This window comes from Hippopotamus amphibius, chromosome X (assembly GCF_030028045.1).
Source record: "Hippopotamus amphibius kiboko isolate mHipAmp2 chromosome X, mHipAmp2.hap2, whole genome shotgun sequence".
In the NCBI taxonomy this organism is placed as follows: Eukaryota; Metazoa; Chordata; class Mammalia; order Artiodactyla; family Hippopotamidae; genus Hippopotamus; species Hippopotamus amphibius.
The window spans coordinates 46,814,089-46,834,403 of record NC_080203.1 but is presented as its reverse complement, the minus strand read 5'-3'; the positions used below and the strand labels follow the sequence as shown (position 1 = coordinate 46,834,403).

The window sequence follows — 20,315 nt, the reverse complement described above, 5'->3', positions numbered from 1 at the left end:
ATAAAAAGAAACATACATACATTTTTAAACTTTGATTTCTTCTCACTAAAAAGTATCCTGGAAATAGCTGCATATCATTATATAGATGTCTTTCTCATTGTTTTTTAATAGCTGCATATTGTGTGTACTATAGTTTATTCAGCTAATATCCTTTATTTGGGCATTTAGATATTATTCTGGTGTTTTGTAACTGCAAATAATACTACAATGAATAACCTTTTGTGTATGTGTTCTTATATTGCTAGACTTTTATCTTTAGTATAAAAATCCAATAAGTGGAATTGCTGGGTTTAAGGGCAAATGCAAGGAATGAACTACTGATACATGTAACAACTATGATGGTTTTCCAGAGAATTATCCTGAGTGAAAAAAAGCTGATCTCAAAAGTTTCCACACTGTATGATTCCATTTATGTAACATTCTTGAAATGACAAAACTTTAGAAATGGAGGACAGTTTAGTGGTAGCCAGAGGTGAAGGAAGTGGGGATAGGAGTACAAGGATAAGAAGTTGTAGCTAAAAAAACACTTAAACAACAAAAAAAGCAACAAATAAGATCCTTGTGTAGTGGAATTGTTTGGTATATTTGCTATATCAGTTTCCTATTTGTGATATTGTCCCATAGTTTTGTAAGAGGTTGCCATTGGGGGAAACTTGGTTAGTGGTACATGGATTTCACTGTATTATTTCTCACAACTGCTTGTGAATTTGGAATCATCGCAAAAGAAAGTTTAATTATTTAAAAAAAAGGATTTTACAGGTGCCTGGGAGAAGGAAAAGTATGTGACTCAAACAGGTCTTTTATTCTATAGGCAAATAAGTACTTTACTGCTTCCTGGATGTTTAAAGAGTATCATGAGAGATGTTTCATAATGAGTCTCCAAACAGATGCAAATCAATGCCCTTGAAAGGAAATCAGACTTATATCCAATAACCCATTTTGTTATTCAAGCTGTCATTGTATTAGTCAATTAAGGCTGCCATAACAAAATACCACAGACTAGGTGGCTTAAACAATAGGAATTTATTTCTCACAGTTCTGGAGGCTGAGAAGTCCAAAGATCAAGGTGCCAGTGATTCAGTTTCCCAGTGAGGGCTCACTTGGTTTTCAGATGTCATCTTCTTACTGTGTCCTCACATGGTGGAGAGAGAGAGGAAACAAATTCTCTGGTGTCTCTTCTTAAAAGGGCACTAATCTCATTATAAGGACCCCACTCTTATGACTTCATCTAAACAGCACAAAGGCCCCATTTCCAAATACCATCATATTGAAAATTAGGGCTTCAGCATATGAATTGGGGATGGGGGAGCGGGGACACAATTCAGTTCACAGCAGTCATCAATGCAGTTTCATAACAAACAAAAGAATTCAGGTAATAGTTTGTACAAAGAACAACTCACTCACTGTGCTCTCTCACTCTCTCCTACCCTCAGGATGATTGAGCTTAGGTCCCAGGTGCACAGATGCTATATAGTAACAATGTGAATAAAAGATATTAAAAAAAAAAACCCTGATACAAAACAACATGGATGACTCTCACAGGAATAATGTTGGTCAAAAGAAGCAAGGCACAAAAGATATACACATTATAAGGTGCCAATTATATAAAGTTCAAAATCAGGCAAAACTAACCTATGATGTTAGATGTCACAACAGTGGTTACCCGTTTAGGATGGGCCAGTAGTGATGGGGAAGGGAGAGCTCATAAGTGGCTTCTGGATTTGAATATAGTGTCTTGTTTTGTGATCTGGTTGCTGATTACACAGGTGTGTTCACTTTATAAAAATTCTTTGAACTGTACTCCTATGATTTGTGTACTTTTCTATATGCATCTGACACATCAATAAAAATTTCTAAAAGAACCATGTAAAAGGAAGGTCTGAATGAATGGAAATCTATACCATGTTCAGGATATATTGTTGAGGCATCATTCTACACTGGAAAACTTTAGAAACTTGAGCTCAAATAGTTAAAATATTGAGAAAAATTCTTAATTTAAGTTCCTGATACTTAATACTTAAATTTAAGTTCTTGTGATATAGCATATGAGCTAAGAGAACAGGTGTGTGTGTGAATTCTGGAAACGTCTAAGATGGAAAACCATATGTAGCAGTAGATTCTTTTTTTTTTCTTTAAGAACCTTTATTGAGATACAATTTGTAGCAGTACATTCTTGTGAGATGTTATTGTTTACTTTGTTTCCTTTTGTTTTTCTCATATCCTACCCCTTTTCCAGTAGGAAGCTTCAGTGGGGCATTGTGGCAGGGATGGAAGCAGAAATGCTTACAGTCAGTGAGTCATGCTATTATCTGTAACGCATTGAATAAATTTTGTGTCCCTGGATTGCAGGGGAAAACCTTGGAGGATACTCTTCCATCTGAAGACCTGATGGTGGCTCCACGTGGGTCTAGGGAGGCTGGGCAGCCAGTCTTGCCAATGATTCACCAACCTGGAGTGTGGAACTGAAAGAATAGGGTCACATGAGCCAAAGACATTATGCCAGCCAGATTAAAGTTTATCTCTGAACTATGTGGCAAGACTATCGATACCAGCAGGGAAAGGTACAGGATTCGATACTAGATAAACCCAACAGTATTGACTCAGACCAGACAGCCTATCAGCTTGGCAGGAATGAGTCTCAGGTTATTTTCAGTTCATTTGAAAGCCTTCTCTGATCGCTTTGACCCCTACAGTTTGGAATCAATTTTACTTCCCTTTGTTTTTCCACATCATTTCACTTGTTGCTACAGAGGATAGGGCATATTTCCTACTGTGTGGCTAAGGACCCATTCCTATGGCTTGTGATTATGTGTGTGTGTGTTTATGTGTGCGAGAGAGAGAGAGGGGGAGGAAGACAGAGAGAGAGAGGGAGAAAGAGATGTGAATGAATAAATGTTTTAGACTATATCCTTTGCGGTTTTAAGTGGAAATATAAACCAAGACAATCAGGTTGAAAATTTTTATACAGATAAAATTTTGGTAAATTTATATTAATAAACATTTATATTCTTATATATGACAATTCTTATTTTATCAATACACTGATGGTAATGCACATCAAATTTGTCATTCATCTCTGTTTTATTTCTACAGAATGAAAGGTGTGAGAGAGGGATCTAGCACAATGAATTCTTACATTGAGAGAAATACATGGTGTTTCCCTGTTTTATAGATGAAGACAGCAATGGGGCAGAGACTTACCCAAATTCCCAGAGCTAGTGATGATTCAGGCACCAGCACCCAGATCTCTGGATTCCCCTTCAATGCTTTGACCAGAAGCTCCATTATTATGCTTAGAATTTTTTCACAGGAACTTCTCATCAAGGGTACATTTGTCTTCCAGGGGCTTGAAATTATTTATAGATAATGCAGTTCACAAACATCCTGATGTCAACCTAAAGCACAAAACAAATCAGACAAGAAAGCACAATGATTAAATGGCAGGATTCTTAAGCAGAGTATCAGGAAAAATCACAAAAATGTTTTCTGCTTTGGGTCCTGTTACTCTTTTGGCTAATAACTAATCTAGCCTCTCTAAGCTTCAGGTTGTATTAAACTGAAGTTGGTGGATCAGATAACCTCTAAGACCATTACATTTATTACAGTCATAAAGCAGATGAAGGACTTGGCTACTAAGCAGTTTTTGTCATCTATAAGATGAGTGAAAATTTCCTGGTGCTAATAGAGAGGTAAATTTCTTCACTACACACTGGAGGAGATTTGAGACACCCTGTAAACTCTGTCACATATGGTTTCAGCATTAGCCACAGGCGTTTAATCATCTAAATAGTATGAACATAGTTGTGTACTAATCACCCATCTAGTCCTAGTGTTATGTCGATGAAAATTCAATTAACTATCAAGTTAAAAAGAAAAATAAGGGAATTTTATTCGAGCCAAACTGAAGATAATAACCCAGGAAGCAGATTCTCAGAAAGCTCTGAGAACTGTTCCTCCTGTTAGAAGTCAAAGGCACAGTCATACACATTTTCAATACAAAGGATCGTACATCAAAATGACATATTGATATTTTACATAAAGTTCACCAAAGATACATAGTCCAGGTAACCATGTACAAAGCAAGAAGCAAGTCACTATGACCCCTTACAGAGTTGGGAAAGAATGCTATTCTTTTAAGAAGTTACATTGCTAGCTTCAGAAGAAAGAAAAAAAAAGTATTTTATGTTTAATTTTTCTTGTCCTGCCTTAAAATATAAATTTTATTTCACCAGTTCGAAGCAGAGTATGAAGGGAAGGGGGAAATGACATCAATTGAATGTAAATGCTGTATTGGGCACCTTAAATTGGTTGTTTCTTTAACTACTCACAATAATTCACATATAAGAATCATTGCTCACATTTTACAAATAAGTAAATAGGTACAGAGAGGTTAAGGACATTTTTAAGGTAACAGTATTAATAAGAGGCATAATACGAATTCTAACTCACATTTGACACTCAAGCCTAGACTGTCCCTCTACCACACTGCCTCTTAGAGTGCATGGTACTGAAATAATTACATAACTGCTTTTCCTCTAGACATTCATTCTACTTTAAAATACAGCAAAAGCAGTTTGTGTATACTTATTTCATCACACAGAATATTAAAAGTACATATCCTCAATGGTTCAGCTCTAATAAAATAAATTTTAACTGCTTCATATACGATATTCTTCAGTGAAGTATTTTTGTTTTCTTTTACTATGAATATTTGCAGTTGAAGAATTAATGAATGCTAATACAGTGTGATGCCACAGCTTTGATTCATGCTCAGGTGTCTTTTCCACTGTTTGGATATTTGCCTTGATGACGCAAAAGGAATGGTGGGTAAAACTGGAAATCAGGTTGCCAATAAATTTAGGAGTTTATATAAAATGGGAAAAAATTCCTTGAAAAACAAAACTATCTACATGGATTCAAGAGGAAATAGAAAATCTGAATAGTCTCATATGTATTAAAGAAATTGAATCTGTAATTAAGAACCTATCTAGGGCTTCCTAGGTGGCACAGTGGTTAAGAATCCACCTGCCAATGCAGGAGACACGGGTTCAATCCCTGCTCCAGGAAGATCCCACATACCGCGGAGCAGCTAAGCCCGTGCACTACAACTATTGAGCCTGCACTTTAGAGCCCGTGAGCCACAACTATTGAGCCCATGTGCTGCAACTAGTGAAGCCCACGCGCCTAGAGCCCGTGCTCTGCAACAAGAGAAGCCACGGTAATGAGGAGCCCACGCACCACAACGAAGAGTAGCCCCCACTCACCGCAACTAAAAGAAAGCGTGCGCACAGCAAAAAGACCCAACACAGCCAATTAAATAAATAAATAAATAAACAAACAAATAAATAAATAGACAAGAACCTATCCAAAAGAAATCTCCAGAACCAGATAGCTTTACTGGTGAATTCTTCCAAACATTTCAAAAAGAAATGATACAGATCATACATAAATTCTTTAAGATAGTAGAAAAGAGAAAATGCATCTCAACTTGTTTTTGTTTTGTGAATCTAGCATATTCTTCATACCAAAACTTGGAGAGGAGTTTATAAGAAAGGAAGATCATAGGTCAATACCTTTCGTGAACACAGATACAAAAATAAAAAACAAAATAGTAGAAAAGGCTGTTATATAAATAGAACCTTCTTTTTGAGAATGACTTTTTCACTCAGTATAATTTCTTTGAGGTTCATCCAAGTTATTTAATGTATCAATAGTTCTTTGTTTTGTTTTTGTTGAGAAGTATTCCATGATATGGATGTGCCACAATTTGTTTGAATAATTCTCCTGTTAAATGACACCTGGGTTTTTTCCAGCTTTTGGGGTTTATGAACAAAACTGCTTTGAACACCTCTGTGCAGGTTTGTGTGTTAAGATAAATTTCCACTTCTCAGGGATAAATAACCAAGAGTTCAATTGCCAGGTCATGTGATAGTTGCATATTCAGTTTTTAAAGAAGCTTGCAAAGTGTTTTCCAGAGTGGCTTTTTACATTCCCACCAGCAATATATTAGAGACCCAGTTTCTCTATATCCTCACCAGTATTTGGTAGTGCCCCTATTTTTTATGTACGCCATTCTGATTAAGTGTATAGTGATATCTCACTGTGGTTTTAATTTGCATTTCCCTAATGGTTAATGATATTGAACATGTTTTCATGTGCTTATTTGCCATCTCTATATCCTCCTCAGTGAAATGTCTCTTTATGTATTTTGCCAATTTTCTAATTGGAATTTTTTTTTACTGTTGAGTTTTGAGAATTCTTTATATATTCTAGAAACAAGTCCTTTAATGAATATGTGGTTTGTAAATATTTTTCTCCCAGACTGTAGCCTACCTTTTCGTCTTCTTAACATGGCCTTTCATAGAGCAAATATCTTGATTTTCATGATGCCAGTTTATCAGTTTTTGCTTTTTAAAGCTTTATTGAGGTATAATTGATATACAAAAATGCACATATTTAATGTATACATTTTGGTGAGTTTGGACATATGCATACACCCATGATACCATTACCACAATCAAGGAAATAAACATACCCATCAACTACAAAAATTTTCTTGGTTTTTTAATGGTTATTTTTGTGGTAATAACACATAACATGAAATCTATCCTCAACATGTTTTAAAGCTCACAATACCATATAGTTAACTATAGGCACTATGTTGTACAGCAGATCTCTAGAACTTATTCATCTTGCATAACTGAAACTTTATATCCATTGAGCAACAACTCCCATTTCCTCTCCCCTACCAGCCCCTGGCAACCACCATTCTATTTTCTATATACTTCTATGAGTTTGACTATTTTAGGTGCTTCATTTGTAGTATTTGCCCTTCTGTGACTGACATTTCACTTAGTACAATATGCTCTAGTTTCATCTATGTTGTCACAAATGGAAGGATTTCCTTCTTTTTTAAGGCTGAAAAATTTTCCATTACATGTATATACCACATTTTCTTTATCCATTCATTCATCAATTGTACATTTGGGTTGTTTCCATATCTTGACTATTGTGAATAACATTGCAATGAACCTGGAAGTACAGATATCTCTTCAAGTTCATGATTTCAATTCTGTATTCCCAGAAGTAGGATTACTGGATCCTATGGTAGTTCTGTTTTTAGATCTTGCTTTTGATATCATGTCTAAAAAGACCTGTACACTAAAATGTATAAGATGCTGATGAAAGAGATTGAAGAAGATACAAACAGATGGAAAGTCATCCCACGTTCTTGGATTGGAACAATTCATATTGTGAAAATGTCCTTACTACCTAAAGTGATCTACAGATTCAATGCAATCCTAATCAAAATTCCAATGGCATTTTTCACAGAAATAGAAAAAATTATCCTAAATTTTGTTTGGACCCATAAAAGGCCCCAAATAGCTGAAAACAATCCTGAGAAAGAAGAATGAAGACGGAAGCATCACACTACCTGATTTTAAGCTGTATTACAAAGCTATAGTAATCAAAGCAGTATGATACTGGCATAAAAACAGGCATATAGACCAATGGAACAGAATTGAGAGCCTAGAAATAAACCCACACATATACAGTCAACTAATTTTTGACCCAGATGTTAAGAACACACAATGGGGAAAGGACAGACTCTTCAATAAAAGGTGCTAAGAAAACTGCATATCCACATACAAAAGAAGGAAACTGCACCCCTATCTTACACCACTCACAAAAACTACCATATGATCCAGCAACCCTGTACTTGGGTATATATTTGAAGAAATTGAAATTAGTATTTTGAGGAGATATCTGCATACCTATGTTCATTTCAGCATTATTCATAATAGCCAAGATATGGAAACAAATATCCTTCAATGAACGAATGGATAAAAAAATGGGAATATTATAAATATACATATATACACACATGTACATATTCCATTGTGTTTGTGTACACAAACACATACACACAATGGAATATAATCCAGCTATAAAAAAAGAAGCCCTGCCATTTGCAACAACATTTATTCATCTATGTTGCATAATGAATCCAGAGGGCATTATGCTAAGTGAAATCATGCAGACAGAGAGACAAATACTGTATGGTATCACTTACATGTGGAATCATTTTTTAAAGAGCTGGTTTCACAGAAACAGAATAGGATGGTGATTGCCAGTGGCTGGGGAGGGGGGAAATGGGGAGATGTAGGTCAAAGGGCACAACATTTTAATTATAAGAAGAATAAGTTCTGAGGATCTAATGTACAGTATGGTGACTACAGTTAATGCTATGCTATTATATACTTAAGTTTGCTGGGTATATATCAAGCATTCTAATCACAAAAAAAGAGTTACTATATTAACTTTGTGAGGTGGTGGATATGTTAATTATCTTGATCTTGGTAATCATTCTATAATGTATATGTATATCAAATAATCACATTATATACAATTATATGTGTTAATTATTCCTCAATAAATTTTTAAAAAGTAAATATACATCCCTTAGACTAAGGAAAAAATATTTTCAAATCTTGTATATAAGAAACTAGTATCTGCAATATATGAAAAACTCTTACTGCTCAATAACATAAAGACAACTCAACTGAAAAATGAGCAAATGTTTGAATAGACATTAATCCATGGAAGATATACAAATGGTCAATAAGTACCTGAAAAGATGCTTCATATCATAGTCATTAGGGAAATGCAAATCAAAACTACAATGAAATACCACTTCACACTCCCTAGAATGGCTAGAATCAAAAAAATAGGTATTAATAAGTGCTGGTGAGGGTGTGGAGAAATTAGAACCCTTGTAAACTCTTGATGTTAATTTAAAATGGTGCTGCCACTTTGGAAAATAGTCTGGCAGTTCCTCAAAGTTTGAAAATGGTGTTACTATATGACTCAGCAATTTCATTCCTAGGTATATACTTAAGAGAAATGAAAACATACGTCCATACAAACACTTGTACACAAGGTTCACAGCAGCATTATTCACAAGACCAAAAAGTAGAAACAACTCAAATGTCTATCAATTGATGAATGAATAAATAAAACGTGGTATGTGCAGTGGAATATTATTCGGCAATAAAAAGAAAGGAAGTCTGATGCGTGCTACAACATGAATGAAACTTGAATACATTATGCTACATGAAAGTCATTGGAAACACAAGTTCAAATGGATTGTTTGATTCCACGTATATGAAATGTACATAATAAGCAAATCCATATAGACAGAAAGTAGATTTTGTTTGCCTAGAGATGAAGTAAGTCTTGGAGGGAAATGGGGAGTGATTGCTCAGGAATGTATGGGTATGAGAGTAATGAAAATGTTCCAAAATTGACTGTGGTGATGGTTGCACAATCTTGTGAATATAGTAAAAATCAATTATTTTAAATTGTTGAATTATATATGTGAATTATAGCTCAATAAAGCTGTTCTAACAACAAAAAATATGAAAATATATGAAACAAAAAGTTAATGTTTTTTTTAAGTTCCCACTTCCAGAAATTACCATTGTTAACAGTTCTGAGTATATCCCTTAAATTTGGCTGTACATTTTAATATGATTTATGCAATAATTGTTCTTTTAATAACATATCATAATAGGTATACTGTTCTTCAACTTGCATTTTTCAGTTAGCATTAATACCCACTGCTTTATTATCTGATCGTTTTTCTTCTTAATTCCCATAACAAAAGAAAATAAAGCCCCAAACAAAAAAATCAAGGCATAAAAAGGGGAAAAAGAACCTAACCCTAACAAAAATCTCTTAATACAACACAAAAACATTCTGAGGTATGTAATATATTGTTTGTCCCTCTTGGGAAGTCCAACTTTATCTTCCTAACAATGTAATTATAAATACGCTGTAGCAGGTATTCTGTTTCTCAATCTCTCTCCCTACAATTTTTGCCTTAAATATATCCTAATCTATTGATTGCCTGAGATACCGACCTAACACATTTCTATCCCTTTAGCATTCATTTTGATGAGAAAGCTCTGGTCTTCAGTGCCCTCAAAAATGAAGTGGCAAAGCTGTTAAATAATATTGTATATTGCCTCATGGAGGAAGGGTCTCATGCACTTATGAAAACTTGAACACACAGCTTTAGGGCTATTTTGTGTTTTTCTGGGAGAGATCACAGGCATGGTGAATAGACAGATGAACTTTAACTGCAAATGAGAAGCTAATGTTCCTCTTCTTTATTACTTAGAAAATAAAAACATTTGTCGTTTACAGTATTAGTTGCAAATGCTCTTTAAAAATTTGGATATTTATTAAGAAAAGGATACTCATATTCTTGAACAACTTTACATACCAATAAAATGTAGTTCATTGCTTGTGCCTACTGCACAGAAGTTCACTGTAAGCCTGTATTATAACTCACTGAGTAAACTTCCTAATAATGGACAAATTTTCTGTTTCCTAGTGTTGGCTCTTACAAACAATGCTGCAATAAGCATCTCCATGCATGTATTTCTGTCAGCAGGATTCTTAGAAGAGGATATACTTGATAAAAAGGCATGAACATTATAAACTTTAATGGATGTAAGGTGTTTGAAATAATAACAGTTATTTTAATATGAATATATAATCATTTAACATTTTTGGAAAAAAGAGAGGAAATAATGTTAACCATTAGCACATATTCCCAAAGGTAAAAATTTATTTTCTCACTGATTTGAGATGACATGGTGGAGCCATGCCTTGAAGAACCCAGAGTTGTCTGACTCCAAAGATTATGTTCCTAACTATTTCTATTAATATAAAGGTTTATTCTCTTTTATACCAGTAGAAGGGACCTAATTTATCCCAGTTCTTCTATTCAGCTAATCAGTAGCACCTCAAACTTTTAACATTTATTCCAGTTTCCTGTTCAGTAGAGCTAGCATTAAGCTATGCTTTCCTTTAGTTACTTTGTATCTCCTGGCATTAAAGAAAAGGTGCTTCTGTGATATGAATCTGGAAGATTAATTAAAGGGACAAAAGACCATATGAAATGTCTAAAAGCGAGGTGATAAATTTCTACCACTGTCCAAATCTCCACTGTGTAGTACTTAAGTCACACAGAAATGGAGGGATCATGCCCTTTCTTTTCCCCAGTCCCATATGATGAGATGGTAGTGACTGACTCCTGAGCCAAGGGCTGCCTCTACCCTCCTCTATCCCTGCCCCCTTCCTATCACCTTTTCTCCCAGCTTTGATAATTCTAAGTGAGTGTGTGTTGGGGCATCTAGGGCGGGGTATAGGAAGATATAAGGTAGAGGCGGTTATTAGATGAGGTCTCAGAAGGAAAAATGTGAGGGCAGATATATGACAAACCCACAGCTTTACATTATGAAGAACAAAAATTGGGACTACATGTATGAAAGTGCCTGTTCCTTCCACACACTTGCCAAGATGATCACCACCAATTTTTGAAAAATATTTGCCAGTCTTAAAGGTCAAAAAATAATTTCTCTTTGCTCAACCTAATTTATTTTAATGGTTGCCTAAAATTCCATCATTCATTTAGACTTGCTTTAATTAATTTAAGACATTTCCTGTTCTGGATATTTAGTTTCCTTTTATAATTTCCCTGCTTTAACTATGCTCTGCTAAACATTTTTACACTTAAGTTCTATTGAAAAAGGATATGGTTTTATGTGTAGGCTGAATAGGCTCAGCTAAACTTTTTCCCCTCTCTACCTCAAACAAAATCACAAAACCTAATATGAAAATCCATGAACATCTTAGTAGCAAAAAGCTGAGCAATGGGTATTTGAGTCTGGTGCTTCTCTATTGGTGTTACTCTCAGGTATAGGCACCGAGATGTGTATGTGTGTGACCTCTGGGAGCTCCTAATGACAGTAGGAGTGCCTAGAAAAGGGTTTCTCAAACTCGGCATTGTTTTTTTTTTTTTTTTTTTTTTTAGTTTATTGAAATTAGTAACTTCTGTTTAAAGGAGACACCAGTAAGAAAAAGAATATGCAAAGCACCAAATGGCTTTTGCTACGTATAACTAACAAAGGGTACATATCCAGAATAAAAAAAAATATTATCAACACAATGTTGACTGAAATAATCCATATTCAAAAGAGTACCAACTATATAATTCACATTTTATAAAATTCAAAATAGGCAGTTAATCTAATTTACCAGAGTTAGAAATCAAGATACTTACCTCTGGGGAGGTGGGTGGTGATACTGAATATAAGAAATAAAGGAAGTTTCTGAGAGCTTGTAATGCTATTCATATTGACCTGTGTAATGGTTATAACAGGTATTTTCACTCTGTGCTCATTCACTATTATTTTTATTGTCCGGGTCAGAGAATCACTTCATATCACATTGGACCTTCTCCTAGCTTCTTGGTCGACTGAGTCCCCTCACTGTCGTGGCCATCTCTCTATTATGAGCTTCACATGATGACTACCACAAAGCTGAACCTCAGCATTATTTACACTCTGGGCTATATCATTTTTTATGGTGGGGGCTCTCCTGTGCATTGTAGAAAGTTAACCAGCATCTCTGGCCTCTATCCACTAATTGCTCATAACACAACTTCCAACCTGATCTGTGACAACCAAAAATGTCTCCACACAGTGTCAAATATTTCCTGGGAGGGGGTGAAGATAAGCCCCTGTTTGGCAGGCTTCAGTAGCATAACCCTGATTTAGAAATGGGCCCAGTGGAGGGGAGGGAGACTTACTTAAGTCCTCAGAATCAGTGATGGGTCGGACACTGGAAGAAACAGCTCTTAACTCTCCTTCCATTGTCCTTCCCAGCAGACCTGTTATCACAGTTTGTTCTTCTGCTGTAACTTAAAACCTAGTGGTTCAAAAGGTATTACCGATATCCAGTTTGGAAGTTTCTCTTACCTAACCTAAAAGGCAAAAAATAAAATAAAAATAAAACAGGAAAGCATACCAATTAGTTTGAAGGAATACATTTAATCATGAAATCTTACCAGAGTTTTTCCAGTCCTTTTTAGGTCTTAATTTCTTCTTTTATAGATTGTGGCTGATAATCTCTACCACACAGGAGCATTGTGAGAAATGCATATGATGACAAACGCAAAGTGGCAGACACTCAGGAAAGGTAAGTTCCCATGGTTCCTTGAGGCCAGTAATCCTCCAGTTAGCCACAAATTGACATTCAATTAAAAATAACAAAAACACTTAGTCTATTATTGAGTTCATCCAATGCAGAACTTGATGATACCTGCAGTGTAAGTTGGAAAGTAATTAGTTGGCAGTCACTGCTTTATTTTCCCATCTGAGAACCCAAAATGCTTTTCCAGATTGAACTCCTTAGGTGACAAGGAGGCCCGTGGAGGCCAGTAGAGGAGAAATGTTATATTTGACAGTAACAGCACAAAAAAGGCATGTGGGAATAAAACTGCATTGGAGTAAGAAAATAACACAACATGGTAATTCAATCTATAGGAAGAAATGAGGAGAATCAGAAATGAAAATTTAGATGGCTAATATACCAAACTCATAAATATATACTTGTTATTTCTCCTCTCAGCTTCTTTAAAGACAGAAAATTATATAGAGTGAAGGAATAATCATGACAATATATAATTGGGTTTGTTTTATATATATATAGGCAACAAGTATAACATTAATAACAAAAAGTAGAGGAGTGAATGCAGCCATATGGGAGTAATGTTTCTATATCTCACTGAAATTAGTATAAATCTAAAATAGATTCTGATAAATTAAGATGCCTTTTGTAGGCCCTAAATCACTATTTTAAAAAAATAAGATCAGCAAGGAAATGGAGATCTTAAACACAATGATCTAAATATGTCAAAGGACATATATGTGAACCCTACTGGGCCCAAATAGGCCACAATTCGATAGGAAAGAGTAAGTATTTTCCCCACCGAGACTCCATCAGATAACTCATTCTGTAATATTCTATATAGCAGAAATGCCCCTGAATCTATTATGTAATATACATGAATATGTTTGTTTTCCTTTCTCTTATAAAATTTGCAAATATTTTCTAAGACACAGTAATAATATTGAGGTTAAAATAATATCTCTCTTAAAGAAAGGAGAGATGGAATAGGAAGGAAACATACATTTGCTGCCAGTCTATATGTCCCAGATATTCTGTTTGGTATCAGAATATCCTTTTACGTATTATAAAAGTAAAGCTCAGAGAGGTTAAGTCCATGTTCCAGGGTCACACAGCTACTAAGAGAAAGAGCTGCTATCATAATCCTCATGTTCCTGACTCAAAGGCCTGTGTTTGGAATCCGGCACTCAGTGTCCTCTTTCGATGGACAATGTAGAGCAGTGGGAACTCCCATACACACTGGTTGGATTGTTACCTGGTACCTCAACTCTGCAGAGCAATTTGGTCATGTTTAGCAGATTGCATCTATCTGATGACACCTCAAATGAACCCACAAATATATACCCAGAATTCCTGGCAGCTGTGCCCAAGGAAACCTATGCAAGAAAGGACAACCATCAACTAATAGTGCCTTCATTCAAATTCCAGTTTATCAGACTCTAAAGCCCACAACCCTGACCACAAGGTGATAGTGAGTATGACACTGTGTTACGGCTGAGGCCAGCATAGGATAAGACTCATTCAAGGTCCCGAGGTCAGTGATGGGTCTGCTTGGGGCTCTTGGGACCCAAGTATCCTGGCTCCAGTCTTCTGTCCAGCAGACCCTTTATTAGGTGTTGTTCCCCTCAAATGTCTCTTCTATCTAGAGTTCATACAGAATCTGTTTTTCTCACATTCAGCCTACAAGGTACAGAGACAAGAAAAGGACACTTAACATGAGATTTACCCTCTTAATGCACCTAAAAGAAGATTTTTTTTTAAAGAAACAAGCAAAGGATTACACATACGACAAAAAAAGTAAAATAAAAGGCATGATGATTTTCCTCCATTATCTCAACTCAATCAAAGAATATATTCTAAAACACAGAAATGGCACCAAAGCTCATAGGTTATAGAAAAGTGTGTGTGTGTTTGATTTCCTGATGCTACATTCTACATGCTATCTATGATAGCTATACCCTTTGTTTTGGGTCAAAATCATCTCTTTCAGGAGAGAGAGGAGGCAGGGTGGGGAAAGAACAAGCATTTGTTGAAATCCTATTATATAGCACACATGTTTCCTTTATTTTAACATTTTCCTTTCACGAAGGAGAAAGTAACCTCATTTCCAATGTACAGATGATGAAGCTCAAGCTCTGAAAGAGTCATACTCTCCAGGGTCGAACATCTATGGGAGACTGGATTGGGTCTCTATCTCTTGCCCACTCCACAGGACACTCAGGACCCACAGTTTTAGACAATGAGATTCCTGGCTTAATTTTAAATACCACCTGGGTGACGAAGGTGGCAGTGGAGATGGGATCTTGCTCTTTGGGCCAAGAGGCCAAGATATGGGGCCGAGGGATTAGCTGGTTCCTGGGGCTCAGGCATAAATAGAGGTATTGTTCTTTCCTGAAAGAAAACCAGGAGAGAAAGAAAAAAAAGTCACAGTACTCCTTTAAGCAAGAGATATTTTACATTTTATCTGCCTTAATCTTAACAGCTATTCACACTACCAGTGATTATTCCCATTATTCAGATAAGATTATAGCAGTTAGGAGATGGTTAGGGAAACAGCCTTGTAAATGTTTGTGCAGTAGTTAAAAATGTAATCACTCTAATGCTTTTCCATTGTGTTCTGAAGGCTCCAGAGCTCTGAATGCTCTAATCTGGGTAATCGATGATGGCTAGGGTATTGCTCAATTTCTATTACAATGATCTGTATTGCTTTAAAATCAACAAATTAATGAAAAAATTTTCAACACTTTCTGTTTGGAAAAATAAGTAACAGTTAACTGAAAATCTAAGAGAAAATATCTGCAAACAATGTAAGGTTCATATCAATAGTTTATAAAGCATGCTTACTATTAAACAGGGAGAGATCAGCAGGTGATAAGAACAGGGTATCTATTTAAAGAATAATCAATATTCATGCCCAATAAATATCTGAAAGTATTCCAAAACATGTTAGCTAATGAAATGCAAATTAAAATCCTGAGAATATAGATGAGATTGCAGTATAGAAAAATAATATGCGAATGTGAATACATATTTGTGTATATGTAAATACAAAGTAATATATCATTTTCAGAGAACCACAAGTACATCTGGAGAACATGCACCAGTCTACTGACAATGGACAACTTTAGGTCAGGGATGGAGATTAGGCAAGCAGAGGATGCAGGATAATTTTATTTTATAAATATACATTTCTACATTGCTTGAAATATTGTAATTAAGAAAATTAAGATAAAAATTCAAAACAAAGAAGAAAATACTTTAAAGAAATGTACTCATGATGTTATTGCTTTGGAAATATATTGAAAGTAAATTTTATGGGGAAAAGAAGCAAATTTAACAAATTTATTTGAAAACAGGTATTTATGTGTGATTATTTACCTGTGTCTGTTTTTATGGTAGAGATTTATCAGAGAATCTGTGTGTGTGTGCATGTGTGCACATTTGTGTGTTTATGTTTCTATGTCTTAAACTCTTTCACCTCAAATACTGACATGCTCATATATGCAGCTTTCTCATCAGTGCTGTATTTCATGTCTGGAGTTTAAACATCAAACATCTTAGAAAGTCATGGATTTAGAGGGATTGTCGCCTATTGGTGGAAAATTCCAAAAAACTCTGCTGATGTAATCAAGCAAGACAGTTTTCTCACTCCCACACCCTTTGCTGGACTCCTGGTCTGAGACTCTCAGAGCTGCAGTTCTGGTGCTGACTGATGTATGGGCTCAATTTTCTACATGTTTTTTCCTCCAATTTCTACATGTTTTCCCCCCAGTGAAAATGAATATTTGGAAAGAAAAACAAAATGATAACTCTGAACCCAAAATTTCAAATAGTACTTACAGTAGAGTTCCCAATTCTTTTTGAACAAGTGCTGACATGTTAATTTCTCTGATGGGATATCACTCCCAGACAGAGCTGGATGCAGAATGAAAGGTAAGGCAACTTTTGGAGTGCTTTGATTCTCCCTGATCTTCAAAGGGCAGGAACAAGAAGTTTCAGATACACTATTGTTTAGGTCTTTGCTGGGTCATGGGTCAAAGTGGGAGAGATTTCTGGCCTGGTTTTATGCGTGTCTTATCTCTAGAAGAGTGACTCCTTCCATTTAGGCTTCCTATTATACTCTATGTCTGAACCATCACCCTTGACACGGCATGGAGTTTCTTCTTAACACATCAACTCTTCTAGTTGTGGAGCTCTGGGTACAGAAAGACACATAGATGAGCATATGTGAGAACAGAGATGAAAAAGATCATATTGGAGGAAGTACTCATGTGGGTACTCACTCACCAACCCCTCTGGGTGAGGAAGATGACAGAGAAGATGAAATCCTGCCCCTTGTGCCAAGAGACCTGAGTGTTGGACCACATCCCTTGGCTCCCCACTGAACACTCACAAACTCACAAGTGCAGCTTTCTCTTCAGTTCGGGGCAGAACTGGGCATCCAGTCTCAAGTTCAGACATCTCAGAAAATGATGGACACAGAGAGACTGCTCATAGCAGGTGCAAAATTCCAGAAAATACTGGCTGATACCACTAAGCCAAGATCCCACCTCCTCCTCTCCCTCTCCCTTGCTGGTCTGAGCCTCTTAGAACTGCAGTCCTGCATCTGGCCACTAGATGGCACCCCCATACCCATTTAACTTTAATGAAATGGAGCACATTTTGCAAAGAATAGCGTATGTCTTGGAATGGTTTGTTTACTATGATATCAATCCTGTTTAGAAAATTCATATGTATATGAAAGCAGTTACATTTGCTGTTGACCTCAAGTCCACTTCGCCTTCATTAGTGTAGGTTGACTTGTCCACACTGTAGGGGGGGTGGGGGTGGGGGAGGGGGGGTCCCTCCCAGAGAGCAGGATGTTCACCCTCCGTTAGCCGACTCCCGTACAGGCTTCTCACCTGCCTGTCCCCCATCCGCCGTCGAGAACACAGGACACGGCTGCCCAGAACGGCTCCGGCGCCCGGTCACCTCCCGCCTGCTCTGCACTGCCCTTCTCTTGTCTACTGCCGACTACAAAGGCGCTACTGTTACCTGGTGTTTCATTGTATGCAAGCTCCAGAGTACATGTTTTTACAGTCTTCTTGTACACCCATTAAGTTTTTTCAGACAGAAATAGAATCATTCTGTACATTCGTTCAAAGGCTGGGTTTTAAGGGCAGGTATTGTATATTTCTACTTCTTGAATAAACTTCCTTGCAGAGAAATTTTAAAATAAAGGTGTGTTGCTGCCACCTTGTGACAGAAGCCTAAACTGCAGCTTGAACTGGAAGGTGGAATGGAGGGGCTGTGGCCAAAACCTGGCAGTCAGAGCTTTCTGGAAATCTGAATGGAAAGGTGGGAGTGTGTGGCCAGTGTGCAGGGATACTGACTGTCTCCAGACAGAAAGATCAGCCTCTTATTATGCTGGAGAAAGAGATTTATATAGGAAGAACAAAAAGATTTTTCTTTTGAGACCTATGGATAGAGACCTATATAAGCAGAAAATGGATCTCTACCACTTATAATCTTTGTAAACTGCATTTGCACTTATTATCACCATCTTTCCATGTAAATACATTTAAAATACCTTTCTATGATAGCATTTTTAATTACTTTATAATACAATTTCAGGTTTTTTTACATCAATATAGTGGTTCATCATTATGGATGCCCTCCCCAATCTTTTCATTGGTACCATAGTGATGAAAATTTATTTCATATTTCTATTACAAAGATACATGTCTTCTCACTATGTCTTCACATGGTGGAAGGAGAAAGGGAGCTCTCTAGGGTCCCTTTTGTAAGTTCATTAATCCCACTCTTGAAGGCTGTACCTTCATGGTCTAATCACCTCCCAAAGGCCCCCACCTCTTAATACCATCACATTCAGGGTTAGGATTTCAACATATGAATTTTGAGAGGGACACAGACATTCAATCCGTAGCTGAAGGATTAGTATATTACCTATGTTTTGCCATCACAATTGTCCAAATTGCTCAGCTTCAAAAGAGCAGAGAAGCAGGGAAGCCACAAGATGAGCTTGGAATATCTTGTTGTGTTCTATATGTATGTATGATTTGAATTAAACCAGTTTGTGCTTTGGCTAAGGGTAGATTCAGATATTTGTGGTAGAAAGATGAAATGAACAGTGGTGTAACTGCACAAGCTAATAATCTTAAAGAAAAGAAATCTAAAAGTGGGCGATTGGTTCCACTGGTTCCATGAAATGGCTAGTGATCCAGGCTCCCTGCATTCGCTGTTAGGGGGCAATTCTTCACAGCATTTCTACGTCTTAGGACAACTTTTGTCTAAAAATCTGTTTTCAAGGTTGTTTTCAGAGCAAATAGCCTTGGAAAATGGGAGAGAGAACAGATTCAATTCCTGGACAGGATAGTAAAGATAATGCCTCTCTGCTGAGCAAAGATTGGTCAGATTTGCCAGCAGTATCCTTATAAAGTTGGGGTGTTCCTAAGCTCAGTGTTCCTTAGCTGTGATGCAGAGCCACTGGATATACAGTATCAACCTGGCTGCTTCACATCATCCCCATGGGACTTGGCAAGGGAAAACAATGCTAACATGAAGCTCTGCTGTGCCAAAAGTAAACAACGATCTAAATCCATTTAGACAGTTGTCTCCTTGTCTTCTTACCTAATCTGTGAAAGTGTACCCAGCCAATATAGCGGCTGCAGTAGCTTCTGCTGTATAGGAATTGACTGATCACTTGAAACTCACTACACTGTCACATGTGGTGTGTGGCCCTCATCCTCATGACTGAAGTGATCTCATCCACCACATGAGGATGGAGGAAAGGGAGAAAAAGAGGCAGTGGCACATGCCACCAAGGCACTGTCTTGGAGCTGCCACACAATGTTTCTACTTACAACCAATAACCCCAAATTATCTGTATAAATATGCAAGCAAAGCATACCAAACTCTTAAAAGCAGTTGTCACTGGAAAATGAGAATATGGGAGTGGGGTGTGTTTTCTCACTATCTACATTTTACAGTCTCTGTTTAAATTGAAGTGTTTATAGCACACATGTATTGTATTACCTTCATACCCTGCAAAAGCATTGGAGTTACACCCTTTAAAAATATTAAGGGAACTTGAGGGAAGATAAGTGACATCGTTGTAAGGATGGCTTTCCAAAGCTCCTTTCATATATACATGAGTCCCTGAATCTCTACCAGTCTGCAGTAGGTGGCAACATGATTAGAAATGGATAATTCCATATTCATCTCAAATTTTTCTCTCCTGGATTAGAACTACCTAAGGGAAAAAACTAAAGGCA

General features: G+C 36.6%; 1 protein-coding gene across 2 annotated transcripts in view; it reads left to right on the top strand.

The window, feature by feature from the left end:
- ZMAT1 (zinc finger matrin-type 1) overlaps window positions 1-20,315 on the top strand; it is a 161,805-nt gene that overhangs the window by 57,555 nt on the left and 83,935 nt on the right. For both annotated transcript variants that reach the window (XM_057719166.1, XM_057719167.1), the window contains exon 3: window positions 12,966-13,050. In XM_057719166.1, the coding sequence (XP_057575149.1) occupies window positions 13,008-13,050 (43 nt within the window). In that variant the 5' untranslated portion in view covers window positions 12,966-13,007. The remainder of the gene's footprint in view (window positions 1-12,965; window positions 13,051-20,315) is intronic.